Below are 19,267 nucleotides of genomic sequence, written 5' to 3'. Positions count from 1 at the left end.
TAAAATAAAATTTAAATTTAAATTTAAATATGAACTTAAATCTAAATGTAAACTATATTTTAACCAAAGAAGGTGCCTGTGTAAACCTCAAAGCTGCATCGTGCATGTTGAATACCCATTACTGTGGTGGACTTAAAAGCGTTTACTGGAAATGAATGAATGAATGAAACACTTCCAGCGTGTACAGTGAGCAGTTACTTGGATCTGGGCATATTACTATCTAAAAACACAAGTAGTTTCAATCTGTCAAAGAAAATAAATTTTTTTTCTAAAATATTGAAAATGTGTGAAAATTATCAAAACTTCAAGTTTCATGTTTTCCAATCCTCTATTCACTCACAATAAATTGCAGCTGTAATTAAGCCTACGATAATGAAAACACCGTTATCAAAATCAAAATCAAAATCAACAATATTTCCTGGCATGCAGCAGGAAGACGGTTAATACGTTTATAAAAAATAACTTGTGAATTCATTGCTAGCCAGAGATCAATAAAATGGACAAAAGCCCAGAAGCCAATGGTGGCGTGAATATACATAGTTAGGAGAGAACAAAAAAAAGAAAAGCCAGTAAGAAAACTAAGCTCTTTCGTCACTAATAACATGAGAATTATTAATAGAGTCTATGATTCAACTTATATTTTCAAATGAGTATTTGGTTCTAACATATGAATATTAGAAAATAAAATAAAAATATACATAATAAAAATATATAAAAGGATGTGTAAATAACTTCATGAAACGTAGACAAACAAGACAAAACAAAAGAAAAAACTCTCAATTAAGAGACCAAATCCTTGTTCTTCTGGACAAAAATCTTGTTGATTTCCTCCAGCTCCTCCATGATGAATCTGGAGGTGTACCCTTGTTGTTGTTCCTACTTCTGGTTCTGGAACTAGGACCAGTGCCTCCAAGATCTTTCACCCATATCTTCCCCTCCAAGATCTTTCACCGGTTCGTTGTGGTAAGATCTGTAATAAATTCATATAGTTAACAAGTAATAATGTTTGAATATGTAACAAATATAATAAAAAGTAGGCAAGCTTTGAAGATGCTTACATTTGTATTTAGCAAAATTTAACAAAGTCAAGCTTTTTATATCTTGACATTTGACTCCAACAAAGGCCATGGAAGATCATCAATTTCACAATGAAAGCGAAATTGTTGAAATAGTTGAATGCCTGCCATTGAAATATTTTGTATGCTCAATGCTTTTAATAAGTTCAACCAATCAGTTGTAATATCATGGCCATCTATTGTTCTTCCATCTTTATTGAAATTGACATCCATAAAATTCTCAACAATTTGTTTAAGTGAAGGTGCATCAGACATTTGTTCCTTTACTTCAACATCAACTTCCATAGATTTGCCTTCATCCTTCCATTTTACTATTGCGTACTTTTTCCAACCCTACACTTCAAAAATTAAAGACTTTAGATCTAAGATACCAATCTCAAATAAATTAAATTATAAAATCAATCAAAGAAGAAATGAATAAAACATTAATAATATAACCTTTATGATAGTGTTCATCTCATGTTTCCATTGCCAACAAACAAATATCCAAGCCACCAATTCTACCTTCCAACTAGGTAGATTTTGTACTTCTCCAATACTAGAAAGAATATTACGTGCAAATTTGTTGTAGTCCCAAAACTGTTTCCATTCATGGGAATTTTTTCGCCTACCAGTGGCAAATTTCTTGATTTTATTCAAGTATTTAGCTTTTTCTTGGCTATAATCTGACTCTAACAAAGGCCATGGAAGATTATCAGTTTCACAATGAAGGCGAAAATTCTGAAATAGTTGAATACCTTTCATTGAAACATCGTGAATTTTTAATGCCTTTAATAAGTTCAACCAATTGAAGTATTGGGTCTGGCTGTCTTGAATTGTTTGTGTCTCCATAGTTCTACTATTTAATGCTACCTCTCTAACCAAATCCACATCAAAATCTAAAATTTGTTGTGATTCTTGTAATTCAACAACATAATTCTTAACAATTTGTTTAAGTGAAGGCCCATATACATTTTCTACTTCATCTTCATCTTTCATGGACCCAGCTTGCACAATTGTATACTTGTGCCAACCCTACATATACAAAAGTAGTTAGAATTATGAGTCTATTGATTTTTTTATTAAATTACATCATCAATCAAGAAATAAATGAATGCAATATATTATTACACCAACCTTGATGAGAGTGTTCATCTCATGCTTCCAATTCCAACAAACAAATATCCAAGCCACCAATTCTAGCTTCCAATTTGGTAGCCTGTTTACTTTGCCTCTCATAGAAAGAACATTGCATACAAATTTGCAGTAGTCTAAAAAACGTTTCCACTCACGAGGAAGTTTTTGGGTGCCAATGACAAACTCCTTCAACTTATACAAGGTTGTAGCTTCTTCTCGGTTATAATTTGATAGTAACATTTCTCTTGTTAATCGGGCTCCTTTTGAGAATGTCAAAATATGGATTCCTTTTGTGTTTTTCTCATCATCAATTTGTCGAAGTTCACTTGAAAGGTTGCAAGCAATCAAACACAAAATTTGATAGAAGCAAGCAAACCAATGACACACTATTTTGATAACTCCTGTCACATATGTAAAATTGTGAATTGTTTAAATATGTATTCATTGTAAACTAAAAAGATCTCAATATGTCACTTTAGGATTTGGGATACTTACCTTTACAATCTGTGGATAATCCATTAGAACAATCAATATTAACCACTGTATTTTCTTCTCTTCTTCTTGGAAAAATGACTCCTTCATCATCTATAAAAACACAAAGGCAAAAATGTAACAATTATCATACAAACTAGTTGATTCACATCGATGTAGCTTTAATCAGCTTAAATATATATAATTTTACAATGTAATTTTTTTCGAACCCATGATTATGTTGTGTAGAAACATCACTTTCTTGTCATTTACCATTATCTGTGTCTATATCACCATAATCTGTGTCTTCATTGTCTTCCAGTCCAAGTGTAGCATCTCTAGGTGGTTGGTGTCCTAAAAAATGCTGTAGAAATTTATCCGATTCTTTATTTGTAGGATCCGGCAAACTCAATGGAATTTGAATGATCTTACAAATAAACTTGTCTGCTAAATCCTTATCATCATTATCTTTAAAATGTCTCTCAACTGCTCTTTGAATCATTTTTTTATCTATCCCCAAAATAACATTAATCTTACACTCGGCCGATACAAGATTTATAGCAGATAAGACCTGTGTTAATTGAAAAATAAAACAAACCAATTTAGCCCACAAAATAAAATATTCTAAAACAAAAATATAACAAATTAAAAAAATTCAAATGGATATCACGAACCTGTAAAACAACTTTTTCATCACATCTATCAAGGTCATCAACAAAGGTTATGATTCGAAGTTGATCCTCAGAGGCTGGCCTAAATTTTGGGACGCATGTATTTTCAACATTGTCGGGATACAAACCAAACCAATTTCTACACCATTCACCAGAAATGATAGAAAAAAACCAGTGAGGCTTTCTTCCAAGTTCCTCTTTCAAGAAATTTATGTCAGATATGACTTGCTCTTGATAGCCAAGATGAGCTGTGTGATCTGGTGAATTTATGTATCCCACCATCTGTGTGCTCACTGGTTTCACAACAGAAATAATAGATTTCAATACCACCCATACAATTGCTATGATAGTGCAAGGTATGGATCCATATTGTAAATCTTTGAATTTAGAATCCCTTAATAAGGCCCAAGCTGCCCAAGCCACCCAGCCTGCTAGAAATGTGACCAACAGACAAGGTAAAAATATTTGTATGCAGATGTTGACACTATTTTTAGCCCAACTATATCTCCAGCAAGTGCTGAATCTTTGTGCTCGAGTCATTGCCTTCTCAATTTCTTTTGTGATTGTGACTGCTAGCCCAGCCCAAGCTTCATGCTCATCGCGATAGTGCCAGGCGTTGTATCGAATTGTCAAAACTCGAGGCACTCCCCTCATTTGTTGGAATTCACTCTCTCCATTGACGTGTGAACTTAGCTGAACATAAGTACAAATAGAAGCAAGAGATATCAATAGAACAATTATTGATCAATTAATAGTTCTTTGTGTGTTTAAAATCTTTAATTTCAACTCACCATTTGATTATGAATATCCATGCATGCAAGGGACTTATAAATGGCATGGCGTTGGGGATGATACTCCTCCAACAATTTCACCAGTCCTCTCTGTTCAAAATGAATGAATTATGATATTATAATAATTTTTGTTAAACTGCACAAATTTATAAGAAAAATATATCTAAAACATACCTCTGACTCGCTGGATGTTAACAATTTGTATATCTTGATTATTCCAAGGCAAATTGCTCTAGGGAGGACACAGAGAAGGAAAACGAGAAATGGATCCTCATCATCCCACAGATCAGGATATTCGCTGTATGAGAATAATTTGTTCATGGTGATTTTCATCCTTGTATATATCTTTCGACCTTTAGTACTCAATGATATCTTCTCTGCTCCAACAAATTTTTCAGAACGGAGGAGATTGGGAAATGACAACTGAGAGGCTGCCATCAACAGAATGCTTTCGGTCTACATGTGCAAGTTGGAAGGATTTAAGTTTTTCGTTACCATGAAACAAGTACTTATTGGAAACTGAAATTTATTTCTATACCAAAAGTAAAACGCACCTGAATCATGAGGCTGGATTTTCCCATGCCCCATTCACCAGAAATGCCCACTGTGATCGGAGATTCTATAAATTTATTCAAAAATAGAGCAGCTAGACCTTCGGCTAAAACATTTCTTTCTACACAAATTGAACAAATGTTTTGTTTTATATTCGGTCGATCTGGTAGGATCCACATTAAATAGATCAATTGAAAACTGAAACTACAAATTCATATAAATTACCGAGATTATCCTTCAGGCTTGGTTTATCTCGTCCGTGCTCCTTTGCTATATCTATTTCTCTTATTACTGTCACCTTAAATTAATAATCAAAATGCAATAAAGAACTGCAAAACTATATCACAAAAAGAAGAATGATAACGTAAAATTGCTTACCCGATTTTGCATTCTTTATATCTTCATCTCTATCATATTCATTTCTATACTTATCAAGATCTGCCATACGGGCATCTCTATTTAGAAGCTCCCAGGCCATTTCTGTATTCTTAGTCTTTGCTGCTGCCTCCAACAAATTAATCTTATCCCTTGCCTTCTCCTGTAAAAAGAAATCCTTAACCGAAGGATCTACCCCTTCTCTTTCCTCTGCAGTGCCAATGCCGCCTGCTGAGGCCCACAAGAGAAGCAATTTTTTTTTCCTTTCATTCTCATATTTATCTAGGAGGCTCTGCGATATGGCCAATGCAACCTCTGGATCCTTTGCTTGAACGGCATAGTGCAATGCTGTGCTTCCATTGGCATCACGCTCTGATAAGGGATCACATCCTCTATCCAAAAATAGCTGCACAATACGCGTATGGCCTCCACCTGCTGCCATTTGCAATGCGGTCTTCCCCAAGCCATCGACTTGCTTAATGTAATGTATCCCTTGAGAAGGATTATCTGCGCTGAAAGATAATAGTTTTTCAACCATTTCAATGTTGCCTTTTGCAGATGCTAAGTGCAAGGGTGTTCTTCCTTCATCATCCCTTGCATAAATTAAGTTCACTGAGGATGAATCCACTAAATAACCCACAACAAGGTGTCCCTTCTTTCCTTGAGCTGCCAAATGTAAAGAATTCCGGCCAAAACTATCCTTGGCATCTACTTTTAACTGCCAATCATCCACGCAATCCTTGCAAAAGTCGGCTTGTCCATTGAGTGCTGCCCAATGAAGAAAGTTTCTTCCCCATTTATCCCTTTTTTTCTCTCTGTACATATCTTGATATGTCTCAACAAGCAATTTGAAGACTTTTTCATTTTCTGAATCGGCTGCATAATGAAAGAGTGTCTTTCCGTGTTCGTCTTGTGGGAGCTCATTTCCAACTTTTTGCTTTAACAAATTTAAGAAATCAGGCAGCCATTGCAGATAGCCTTTACATACGATCCCTGCTGCAGCCTTCATACAGAGAGCTGTAGTGAGTTGTTCAATGTAATCATCTTTCAATTTTAATAAATCTTCTACAAGTTGAGCATACCCTCTTTCAATTGCCTTAATAAATATGTCTCCAAAGCGATGCTTAATCTCAGAAACCTGATTTTCTACAGAGTGGTGAGATACCGACAAGAGCTTTGTCAATGCGGGAATCCAATCTTCGTCATATTCAGCATGTAGTGTAACTTTATCCAGAAGGGACACACCATCTCTACCTTTGTAGTGAACAATATTAGTAGAGTACATCTCTACCAACAATTCAACATAAACGATGCCTTTAGTCTGGTTAGTGTATGATATGAAAATGAAATACAAGCGATTAGCTAGGAAATGATTCATGAAATGATCATGTTCAAGTGGCAACTGTAGTGGAAACTGTAGTGGAAACTCAGAAGCCGACAAACTTTCCAACAAATTTTTAGAAACTTTAACTATGTCTGACTTGAGCAAATGAAATCTGTTTGACTTGAGCAAATGAAATCTGTTTGGCTTGAGCAAATTTGCAAAATCTTGGAGCTCTATTTGGTTTGTAGTTTTGAGCAGCCAATATATAACTTCTGCGTCATAATTGATGGAAGCAATGGCCATTGCAGTATGTCTCCCTTGTTGAGAGAGAATAATTCCATCATAGACTTGCTTTCTCAACAAATCAGCACTTGATGGATAACAAGCTGTAATATCACATTAAAGAAGATAATTATATAAAGCGATATGAATTTATAACAGACAATACAAACTGAAATAATGAATAACCCCTACAATTAATCCCTCGTAATACCTGACCATTTTTTCTTCCAAACGCCTGCATCCTCCTCTCGCTCTTTTTCCTTCACCACCACCGACCAATAAAATCTATCGAAAACATGTTCAAGTCGATAGTCAGGCAACAAGAGGCGACCGTCCAAAAGACGGAATACACCCTCATATCCACCGAATTTAAGGGTGTCCAAATTATTTCTAACTTCTTCAACCGTGGCCAAACGGTACCCATTTGGCATTGCATCTCTAAAATATACTATCTTGAACTTCAACTTGGTCGGCATGGTTTCCTGTTTCTCCTACACAATATTTAAAACAGTCAAATAACTTTGAACTTCAAGAAGAAAGAGCGTGCTTCTATCGCAATATTGAATTTCACTCAATTTACAATTAATAATAATAAGAACAAAGGAAAACTATATTGCTACTCGATTTAGTATAAAATTTATATATATCTTTCCCGTTAGAAAAGAAGAGTAGAAACAAAAAGGCTTAGACAATTAAATATTGTTCACACATTGGATTAGTAGAGACGACACAAGTTCAAAGTCAACATAATTTGGTCACTTTCAACTATGAAGCGATATTTTTGTTTTTTTGGTGTCATTTCTTTCTACATTTCATAAATCTCGTGGCAATTCAATCCATTGGCTCTCCCTCCTCTAATATGACTAATGAATTAAAAGAGATCCTTAATCCAAGAGTCACAAGTTGTGGAAGATTTTATTATGAGGAAGATAAAAATACATAAATATATTAATGAGTTCACAAAAATAATGGGGCTTTTTAATTTTCAAAGATTAAAAATAACAATAAGACTTTAAAATCAAAACAATTCTATCATCAATTTATTTACGATTTATTAAAATATTTTACTTATGTAGAAATCCATGTTTTATTTTTCATTGAGAATTAAACATAAGATCAAGTTATTATGTGTGTTATTTTTCTTCTTTCCATTTTAAATAAGATTTTGTAAGCATATATATAGGAAATAAGTTTTTTTTCTACATATAAAAATATTTATCTTAATAAGTTTTCAAATTGAAGTTTGGAGGCATAGATATGGCAATTGCTAGCTTTTAAGTTATCAAATTGTGAAAATATTTTATTAAATGTTGTATAAAAGTATTCTTTGATGTAAAATATCAAAATATTTGATTATATACTAAATGAAAAAAAATTCTCCTTTATAAATGCAAAGTGAGAATTATGTCGATTGTTATAGATTTGACAAAAATGATAAAAGAAGATATACAAATCCTCAACAAACATAGAGATCTAGTCTAATATTAAAATAAAAAGTAATGAATATTTGAGCATTATCCACCTATCTATAGTAAATGATGAATTAATATCATACCGAAATTCAAGACAATGCTAATGAAAAAATGATGTCATGGGAGGTCTTGAAGTTAAATTTTTGAAGTCTAGGTATGGTTTTCACATCCCCTAGGAGCCCCTTTATTTTCTTTTGAGACACCTAGACTAGTTGTAATTTAGACTAGGGGTGGAACTTGTATTCACTAAATGTTATTCAATTAAGTGTATGTTTGTGTAGGCATCTTTATGATTCAATAATTTTACTATTAATGAATGTTATTATTACTTATTTTATCTATCAAAATTAATGGATGAAATATGTTTTTGACTAATTGGACTAATCACTAATTGGTGAATTTTGTAAGGAATTTTGTGGATATTCGATATTCAAGGTGCAAGGTTATCTAGATTGTGGTTATATTGAGCAAAGTTGAAATATCATACGGTCAATGCAATTTCAAGAAACTTTTGGGATTCAAAAAGTCGATGACAAGCAAGAAATGAAGAAGAATTATATATGGGCCTTATTACAATGGTGGGAGTGGGTGTGGGAACAAGGGAAGTTTTTATTGCACTACACATTTCAAGAGTGTGGATGTTTCAAAATAAAAATACAATGGAGATGAGGATGGTGACTCTACAGATGTCGACCCTTTTGAGGATGAAGGTGCCGAAGATGGTGAATCGATTAATTTCCCCTTTTGAATACAAAGAGGATGGCCCTCTCTAGGCATAGTCTAAAATAGGGTCTTGAGAAGAAAAACATTGAAGCAACAAAAACCATAGTGAAGGCAAAGGTAGTCACTATTCCATATTCATCTTTTTTGGGCAATCGAGATGAATATTCTAATGAGGTAGAAGGTGATTGACTATGGTGTATTCCTCTTGCATGGATAGTGGAGATGGAGCTTTCAATGATGTTGAAGGTAATCGTGGAACTTATGTTGATGATTTCCTGTGAAATGAATGATGCCACTATTTATTTGAGGCAAATGAGCTATATTTGGACATTCTCTTAGAGGCTCGATAGAAGCAGGTGCATGACGACATCAAGTAGTATTTGGATGTGGTCAAAATTCATGGGCTATGAAAGGGCCTCCTCCTTCTAATATTTGTTGTTTCAACTCTCCATCAAGCTCATCTTTTTGTGGCTCCTCCCCATGAGGTGGCTCGCTTTGGGTTTTCTATGAGTTTAGATGAAGTGGGGGTTATGGTTCCTATCCAAGTCCTGGGGGATTTTTATGCTCTATAAATAGAGATATTAAAGATTTACATAAAGCTATTTGTGAGGAGATTTCTTGTCGCTTTACACCTTTCTTTTTTATGTTATTTTTAATATGAGGTTTTGTTCTATTAATACAATAACTTTAGTTTGGAATGATTTCACCCAATAGTCTTACTCAAGTCCCTCTATAGCAACATCTCCATCTTTTGGTTGTGGTATGATAGTTTTTGGTGATCTCTTCTCATCTTTGCATACTTTTGAGCTTGATACTATTATACAAACTACCCACATCAATGATGTCAATGTCGAGCGTGCTAGTATGGTTAACACTAAGTCAATTGTATGTATTGAGAACTTTCTCAATGAGAGATATTGTTGCAATTACCCAACATCAAGATGCTATAGAAGAAGGATTATTTTAAAATAATATTTAAGGGGCCAAGTTGAGCTATTCTCTTTGTTAAATAAAGTTTTCTTATTTTTCATTTCTAACCTTGATGATTTCTCTTAAGGATCTACTAGAAGGTCCTTGTTTTATGGGGTAAAATGACATGTCTTATAAATGGTCTCTTGGCTATAATCCTTTAAAAGAAGACTCCTTCAAATTTCCTATTTTGATTAGATTTCTATATTTTCCTTTGGAGTATTGGGATGAAGAGGTATTTATGGTTATTGAAATTTCTTTTCCATTTTAAATATGATTTTGTAAGCATATAAAGGAAATAAGTTTTTTCTTACATATAAAACTATTTTATCTTAATAAATTTTCAAATTGAAGTTTGGAAGTGTAGATATGGAAATTGGTAGCTTTTAAGTTATCAAATTGTGAAAATATTTTATTAAATGTTGTATGATAGTATTCTTTGATGTAAAATATCAAAATGTTCGATTATTTACTAAATGAAAATATTTTTTTCCTTTAGAAATGCAAAGTGAGAATTATGTTGTTTTTTATATATATTTGACAAAAAATGATAAAAGAAGATACACAAATCCTCAACAAATATAGAGATCTAATCTAATATAAAAATGAGAAGTAATGAACCTTTGGGCATTATTAGCCTATCTATAGTAATTGATGAATTAATATCATGTACCCAAAATTCAATACAACACTAATGAAAAAATAATGTCATGGGAGGTCTTGAAGTTAACGTTTTGAAGTCTAGGTATTGTTTTCACATCCCCTAGGAACCCCTTTATTTTCTTGTGAGACACCTAGACAAGTTGTAATTTATACTAGGGGTGGAACTTGTATTCACGAAATTTTATTGAATTATGCACGTGTGTGCGTGTGTGTGCATAGGGTGTTTATGATTCATTAATTATACTATTAATGATTTTCATTATTACTTATTTTATCTATCAAAATTAATGCATGATATATGTTTTTGACTAATTGGACTAATCACTAATTGGTGAATTTTGTGGATATTAGGTATTCAAGGTGCAAGGTGATCCGGATTGTGGTTCTATTGAGAAAAGTTGAAATATCATAAGGTCAGTCCAATTTTAAGAAACTTTTGGGATACAAAAATTTGATGACAAGCAAGAAATGAAGAAGAACTATATATGGGCCTTATTACAATGGTAGGAGTGGGTGTGGGAACAAGGGAAGTTTTTCTTGCACTACACATTTCAAGAGTGTGGATGTTTCAAAAGAAACATACAATGGAGATGGGGATGATAACTCTACAGATGTTAACCCTTTTGAGGATGAAGGTGTCAAGGATGGTGAATCAATTAATTTCCAATTTTGAATACAAAGAGATGTGCCTCTCTACTCGTAGTCTAAACTAGAGTCTTGAGGAGAAAAAAATTGGAGCAACAAAAACCATAGCGAAGGCAAAGGTAGTCACTATTCTATATTCAACTTATTTGGGCAATGGAGATGAGGATTCTAATGAGGGTGACTGAAGGTGATTGACTATGGTGTATTCCTCTTGCATGGATAGTGGAGATGGAGCTTTCGATGATGTTGAAGGTAATCATGGAACTTATGTTGATGATTTCCTATGAAGGATGAATGGTGCCACTATTTGTTTGAGGCAGATGAGCTATATTTGGACATTCTTTTTGGAGGCTCGATAGAAGCAGGTGCATAAGGACATCAAGTAGTATTTATATGTGGTCGGAATTAATGGGCTATGAAATGGCTTCCTCCTCATATTTTTTGTTTCAACTCTCCATCAAGTTCATCTTTTTGTTTCTATGAGTTTAGATGAAGTGAGGGTTATGGTTCTTGTCGAAGTTTTGGGGGATTTTTATGCTCTATAAATAAAGATATTAAAGATTTACCTGAAGCTATTTATGAGGATGTTTCTTGTCGTTTTACCCCTTTCTTTTTTATGTTAGTTTTAATATGAGGTTTTGTTCTATTAATACGATAACTTTAGTTGGGAATTAATAACAAGAACAAAGAAAACCTATACTACTTCACAAAATTTATATATTTCTCTTTAGCATTAGAAAAGAAGAGTAGAAACAAAGATTTGATCATCCATTTATTCATCTTTTATTAAAAGATTTGACTTCCATTAGGAGTGCATTTTTTATAAGATAGAGTTATTATATATAGAAAGTTTTTTTCAAATATATTTATAAAAATACATCTGTAACAAGTTTTGACATTAAAGTTTGGAAGGAACATATGGTGATTGATAGGTAGTTTCAGAATTATCGGATTGTGAAAAGATTTTATTAAATAGTGTAAAAATATTGTTTGGTTTTTTAAGTATCGAAGTGTTTGATTATATAATAAATTGAAGGAATTGTTTCCTTTAGAAATGCAAAGTGAAAATTGTGTTGTTTTGTTAGAGATTTAATGAAAATTATACAAGAATATATACAAATCTTCAACAAGAGGAGAGATTTAGTATAATACAAAAAGAAAAATAATGAATCTTTGGGTATTATTGGGTTATCTATAGTAAATTCGATAAGTTAATACCATACCAAAAATTCAAGACATCACTAAAGAAAAAATGATGTCTTGGGAAGTCTTTAAGTTAAAGTTTTGTTATAGTGTCTAGGTATGGTTGTCACATCCCCTACGAATCCCTTTATTTTCTTGTGAAAACCCTAATTTGGTTGTAGTTTAGACTATGAAGAGAACTCATATTCATAAAGTGTTGTTGGATTATGTGTATGTATTATGAACCATCAATGTTTACATTTAATGAATGTATCTACGTTCAACTAACCAGATGTTCACTATGCAATATATTATTAAATGATTCTTTTACCAATAGATTTAGTTCAAAAGGATAGTAAAAAACTTACACATAACCTTGGGAATCTTGACGCTCATTTGATTAATACATTGATTACTCATTTTTCTTTTTTCTTTTATTACGAAGGTACTATGATAATCTTCATTTATGTTGTAACAACCTAAGATAGGGACAAATACTAAGCCATATATTAGAGTGATGGTTGTATATTAGTATCTATAATTATTATAATGTTCATACTATATTGTGTGCAAAATCACGGTAGAACCATTTGTCATTGACCTAAATAATGTATTGAACCCATATTTTTTCCACACAAATAAAGTTGATTCCTGCTTGAAGTATTAACGAACAATGTCGACCACTATGGTACAATATTCCTCCTCCATTGTAAAGTTGTAATTGGCCAATGTAGGTAATCTTTGGGTGTTACTAGATCCCTAGATAACCTTGGATTACTATAAATAAAGCACTCTCAAAGAACATATGAATCATTTCTTGAGTAGCTTAGTCTTGGGAAGTCTTTGACAATGTGTCTACAATTATTCTTCTATTCTTTTCTCTAGAATTTCCATGTCAATCTGAGCACTAGAAAAGAATATATGAAATATTTTATATCTTTGTAAATATTTCTTTCATCTAATATAATAAAGTTGTAGCCATTTGGCTATCATCCTTTGTCATTTTTTGCCCATTTACATCCTAGTTATGTGTCCTCTAAATTGCTGGAATTTGTTGATAGCATGTGCTTATATGGTTGTCATTGATGTCAAAATTAGATATCAAGATGGATCTAGATCTAGATATAGTGTGTCAAACTATGTTATCTAGATAGATTTTGGTCTGGATGTGATTTTGGCATTGGTTCTATCATCCTATATTTAGGGTGGTCCAAAAAGCTTTTGGTGCCCTCCAGGTATATTGCTAGTTGTATTGCCGTTTACTGGTACATATTCTTTTGGTCCGGATTTCTATTGGAAGATGTGTTGAGATGTTAATTTAGGTCTCACCATGGTGTCTAGAGATCCGCATGGAGTATTTTGCATTTTAATAGATTATGTGGCCGACTAGTTATATTTTCCACATGTTACCTTTGGTAATGCCCTTTAGAGTATGTGTCAGCATGTCATGCTTGATGGATCTATCGTGGAAGGATGTGTTGTCAAATTTTTTGGTTCCCTCCTCCACTTGCGAACCAATCTGAGTATTTTAGGTCCAAGTAGCTTATTTTGTGTAATATTGCTTATTCTATTTCGATCAATCCTTAATTAAGATTTCAATGTTGTATCTCACATTTAAATTGTGTGGCTAGATGAATTGTATGTGGATGCAAAGTGAATTGTGTTAGAAGTGAATGCAAATGATTTGTAAATGGATTTGATTTAGTGGCATTGCAAAAAATAGTTTGAGAAGAGATTTGAAGCGTAATATATTCTACAAGTCAATGTGTTGGGTTAGTGAAGATTATCAAATATGTCTATCATGATATTGGTCTCTTGATTGTTATTCAAGCATAATTTTATGATCATTTCAATCCTTCTCAATTTCAATTCAACTATTTCATTTGTTGTTGATTGATAATGAGTACTTGGCTACACTTTGTATCCTGTCTTGAATTAATAAGTGTTCTTCAATTGTGCAAGTCCTTTTGTATCTTGGTGGTATGTGCCTATAAGCCTTAGCTCTGCAAGTCCTTAAGGTGTTGGTGGCCCTTGGCTGAAAGCCTAAAATATTGTAAGCAATGTTATTCATATTTTGAGTTAGATTCTCAAAATGATTTTTTCTTGTTTGGGTTTTCCACATAAATCTATAATTCATGTGTTTTTGTGTTGATGGTTGATGCTTATGTACTGATGATTAATGTGTTATTTATATGTAAGTTTATGTTGTTTATTAATAATTGTATTTGAAGTTCCAAACTGATTCACCCCACCTCCCCCCCCGCCCCCCTCAATCTTAATGTGTGCTCTATTGAATATTCGAGCAACTAAGGGCAAGGGGTGAATCAACTGACAACAATTTTAACCTTAATGCACAAATCCTGAATTTTTAATAGAATTAACAGAAATAGAAAATATATGTAAGAATCAGATCTGACACAAGAGACACCAAACTTTACATGGAAAACCCAAGAATGGAAAAACCACGAAGAATGCTAATTCTCAATATATCAACACCGATTAAGGTGACATTAATTAAGGTGATTTATTACAAAGGGTGGCTCACTACCAATGTGATAACTGCTGGTGGGCTCACTACCCTGAAAGACACACTGCCCTAAAAGGTTCACTATCGAAGATGAAATAAAAACAAAGAGAATCCACGACAAGAAAAACATAGTTTGTACTTCTGGAACTCCTTCCATTAAGTTTCTCACACAAGCATCATTCCTCGGATCTTATAGAGGACCGACGCTTAAAATCCTTTCCCAAGGACCCCCTCATCAATAATTCAAGCTCCCTGGCCCTCCCATCTCTAGTAAAAGGCATTTCACCAATAATTGACTCCAGGATCAGCGATCTAGATTTAGAAGACGGTGAGATTAGGGAGCCCCCTCTTCAGAAGGACCAGCCAGGTCTGGTAAATAACTTGGCCTCTGGTTCTTATAGTAACCCGAAGATGATGAGCCCCCACAGTCTCCATCAAACGGTAATTTATCCCCCTCTGAGAAATCACTGGAGAAGGTAAGTTGTCCCCTGGTTGGGGTTAAGGAATCTAGGCAGGTTCAACCAACAACTCTAGTTTCAGATAGGAGGGCTAATGAGGGGGCAGAGCAATCTTCCCTACCCTTGGAAAATAACTCTACAGCGATTGCAGAGTCTGTGAATGAACGAGTAGCTAAGGAGATCAATATCATCATGATTTTTATAGTGGAAGAAGTAGTTAACAACCTAATGGAACAATTTGTGGATGAGGTCTGTGACTCTAAGGAATTGGAGAGACAAAGGGGACTCTACGTTAAATATTTAAGGGATAATGCCAGAGTCAATTTAGAAACAAAAGAACTTTTTGTGGCCTTGGACAATCTGGAAAATGATAACCCAAACATTCTAGGCATCCATATCTCTAAAGAAAGCAAAGACTCCCGACTGTGCCAAGCTCGTTAAGAGAAGAGGCAGAAGATCCCTTGCTGAACTACGAGCCAAGGATGGGGAAGCTAGGGGTCAACCTAAAATCTCATCTCCTTTTAATGTAGGGGAGGGGAAGTTCCTCCCCACATAACCATGAAAATTTTATCATGGAATGTTAGGGGCTTGAACGCCTCTAACAAACAATGCATCATAAAGCGTTGTATATTTGAATCAAAATGAGACATAATTTTAATCCAAGAAACTAAGATGAACTCATCCGAGATCGACCTTTTTCAAAAGAAATTGGGCTTTAGAAAACTGAAGCATTCCACGGCCATGGGGGCTTCAAGAGGCTTGGTAATCATCTCAGATCCTAGATTCTCCTCATTCTCATAATTAGAGATAAAACATAATTGGATAGGTGGAGTAGTAGCTTGCTATAACAATAAGTTAAGATTTAATCTGATCAATGTATATGGTCCTATCAAGAATAGGGGCAAAGCTCTGCTTTGGTTGGAACTTGAAGCCTTCCTTCGTAATCACCCGAGTGAAGTGTGTATCATTGGTGGAGATTTCAATGCCATCACTAACACAAAAGACAAAAGGGGAGGCAGTATCAAGCTACCCCCAATGGCTGTGGACTTCAATAATTGGATCATTAGGAATTCTCTGTTGGAAATTCAAATGGCAGAGAACACCTTTACATGGAACAATAGAAGCATAGGTTTCTGCAATATTGCGGAAAAACTAGATTTTTTATCCATGGAGGGCTTTCGGAGCTCAGCTACACCATGGAAGCAAAGATCCTACCTTTATCTGGTTCGGACCACTTTCCACTTCAACTTAACATCTTGATAGACCACTCCCCTAGAAACTGCCCTTTCAAATTTGAAAGCATGTGGTTTAGGGATGATAACATCATCAACCTAATTGAACATTGGTGGAATGATTCAATTTTCTCAGGCTCGAAAATGTTTATTGTAGCAAACAAGCTAAAGCTTATCAAAAGGAAGCTCTTGGAGTGGGATAGGGAGAACTTTGGGAACATCTTTGATAAGAAACTCTTAATAGAAAAGGATCTTAAGGATGTTAACAAGGAAGTTCTGGAGAAGGGGATGGACGGACATCTCTTCCTTAAAGAAAAATCACTACTTTATGAGTATAAAAAGATTCTATCAAAACAAAAGATCTTCTGGAGACAAAAATCCAGGGAATCTTGGCTAAAAGATGGGGATCGCAACACCAAGTTCTTCCATAATAGCACCAAGCAGAAGAGATGGGCTAACAAGATCTCGAACATTAATAATAGCCAAGGAACCAACCCAACAGACCCAATCAATGTTGCCTCAGAAGCAGTAAGGTTCTTTGATGATGTCCTAAACAATACTGATGGCTCCAACCTTAGGGGCCAACTTAATATTATTAACAATGTCCCAAAACTTATTAATGAAGAACACAATAAAGGATTGCTTAAGAAATTCTCTGAGGAGGAGGTTAAATCCGCCCTCGTGAAGATGAATCCAGATAAGGCCTCGGGTCCCAATGGCATCCCAACTAGCTTCTTTCAAAAATGTTGGGATTTTATGGGGCTGGAGATCACGGAGGCCTTAGAGGGTGTCAGAAACTCAGGGAAGATTCTCAAGGAGATCAACAATACTTTCCTAGTTCTGATCCCTAAAAAAGAGAAACTAGATAGCTTCAATGATTATAGACCCATAGCCTTGTGTAACACCCTCTATAAACTCCTTACCAAAACCTTAGTAGTTAGACTTCAAAAACTTCTCCCCTCATCATTAGCGAAGAACAAACAGGCTTTGTGGCCTACAGATCAATTTATGACGGGGTAATAATAGCCCAGGAAGCTATCCACTCAGTCCAGCTTAATAATGCTCCAAGCATGTTAGTCAAATTAGATATCATGTTAGTCAAGATGCGACTGTCCAAGAGACGGAATCCATGCTCGATGTTTAAGGGTGTCCAAATTATTTCTAACTTGTTCAACCGTGGCCAAACGTTACCCATTTGGCATTGAAGAATATATTATCTTGAACTTCAACTTAGTCGGCATGGTTTCCTGTTTCTCCTACACAATATTTAAAACAATCAAATAACTTTGAACTTCAAGAAGAAAGAGCGTGCTTCTCAATATTGAATTTCACTCAATTAATAATAAGAACAAGGGAAAACTATATTACTACTCGATTTAGTGCTAGCAGAGACAACACTTTTCATTCATCTAACATATTTTCATCACTTTCAATCATGAAGCGATATTATTTTTTCTGGTGTCAGTTCTTTCTACATTTCATAAATCTCACTCGTCTAATATTTTCGTCACTTTCAACCATGAAACGATACGACTAATGAATTAAAAGAGATCCTCAATCCAAGAGTCACAAGTTGTGGAAGATTTTATTACGAGGAAGATTAAGAATACATAAATATATTAATGAGTTCACAAAAATACTGAAGCTTTCTAATTTTCAAAGATTAAAAATAACAATAAGACTTTAAAATCAAAACAATTCTATCATCAATTTATTTATGACTTATTAAAATATTTGACTTAATGTAGAAATCCATGTTTTATTTTTCATTGAGAATTAAACATAAGATCAAGTTATTGTATGTGTTTTTTTTCTTCTTTTCATTTTAAATAAGATTTTGTAAGCATATATACAAGAAATAAGTTTATTTTCTACATATAAAAATATTTATCTTAATAAGTTTTCAAATTTAAGTTTGGAAGCGTAGATATGGCAATTGGTAGCTTTTAAGTTAAAGCTATGAGATTTCCACAATCCATATTGTATAATAGTTTGTTTTTTCTGGATTCGATTGTGTGTGTTATTTTTCCATCAATAACACACACAATCGAATCCAGAAAAACAAGCTTTTAAGTTATCAAATTGTGAAAACATTTTATTAAATGTTGTATAAAAGTATTCTTTGATGTAAAATATCAAAATGTTTGATTATATACTAAATGAAAAAAAATTCTCCTTTAGAAATGCAGAGTGAGAATTATGTCAATTGTTATAGATTTGAAAAAAAATGATAAAAGAAGATATACAAATCCTCAACAAACATAGAGATCTAATCTAATATAAAAATGAAAAGTAATGAATCTTTGGGCATTATTAGCCTATCTATAGTATATGATGAATTAATATCATACCAAAATTCAAGACAACACTAATGAAAAAATGATGTCGTGGGAGGTCTTGAAGTTAAAAGTTTTGAAGTCTAGGTATGATTTTCACATCCCCTAGGAACCCCTTTATTTTCTTGTGAGATAGTTAGACTAGTTGTAATTTAGACTAGGGGTGGAACTTGTATTCACAAAATTTTATTGAATTATCTCCGTGTGTGTGTGTGTGTGTGAGTGAATAGGAGTGTTGTTTATTCATTAATTTTACTATTAATGAATGTTATTATTACTTATTTTATCTATCAAAATTAATGCATGAAATATGTTTTTGACTAATTGGACTAATCACTAATTGGTGAATTGTGTGAAGAATTTTGTGGATTTTAGGTATTCAAGGTGCTAGGTGATATAGAT

General features: G+C 33.7%; 1 protein-coding gene across 1 annotated transcript in view; it reads right to left on the bottom strand.

Moving 5' to 3' along the window:
• Positions 1-710: 710 nt before the first annotated feature.
• LOC131073781 (uncharacterized) overlaps positions 711-19,267 on the bottom strand; it is a 35,371-nt gene continuing 16,814 nt past the window's right edge. The window contains exons 2-14 of the mRNA XM_058010280.2: positions 6,870-7,149; positions 5,056-6,762; positions 4,903-4,968; positions 4,680-4,798; positions 4,300-4,581; positions 4,126-4,215; positions 3,338-4,027; positions 2,937-3,234; positions 2,688-2,777; positions 2,193-2,593; positions 1,515-2,090; positions 1,059-1,409; positions 711-970 (exon numbers count right to left, since the gene is read on the bottom strand). Of these exons, the coding sequence (XP_057866263.2) occupies positions 1,095-1,409; positions 1,515-2,090; positions 2,193-2,593; positions 2,688-2,777; positions 2,937-3,234; positions 3,338-4,027; positions 4,126-4,215; positions 4,300-4,581; positions 4,680-4,798; positions 4,903-4,968; positions 5,056-6,762; positions 6,870-7,134 (4,899 nt within the window). The 5' untranslated portion in view covers positions 7,135-7,149 and the 3' untranslated portion in view covers positions 711-970; positions 1,059-1,094. The remainder of the gene's footprint in view (positions 971-1,058; positions 1,410-1,514; positions 2,091-2,192; positions 2,594-2,687; positions 2,778-2,936; positions 3,235-3,337; positions 4,028-4,125; positions 4,216-4,299; positions 4,582-4,679; positions 4,799-4,902; positions 4,969-5,055; positions 6,763-6,869; positions 7,150-19,267) is intronic.

Source organism: Cryptomeria japonica, chromosome 1 (genome assembly GCF_030272615.1).
Source record: "Cryptomeria japonica chromosome 1, Sugi_1.0, whole genome shotgun sequence".
Classification (NCBI taxonomy): Eukaryota; Viridiplantae; Streptophyta; class Pinopsida; order Cupressales; family Cupressaceae; genus Cryptomeria; species Cryptomeria japonica.
Note: the sequence above shows the minus strand (reverse complement) of the source record. Positions and strands in the feature narration are given on the sequence as shown.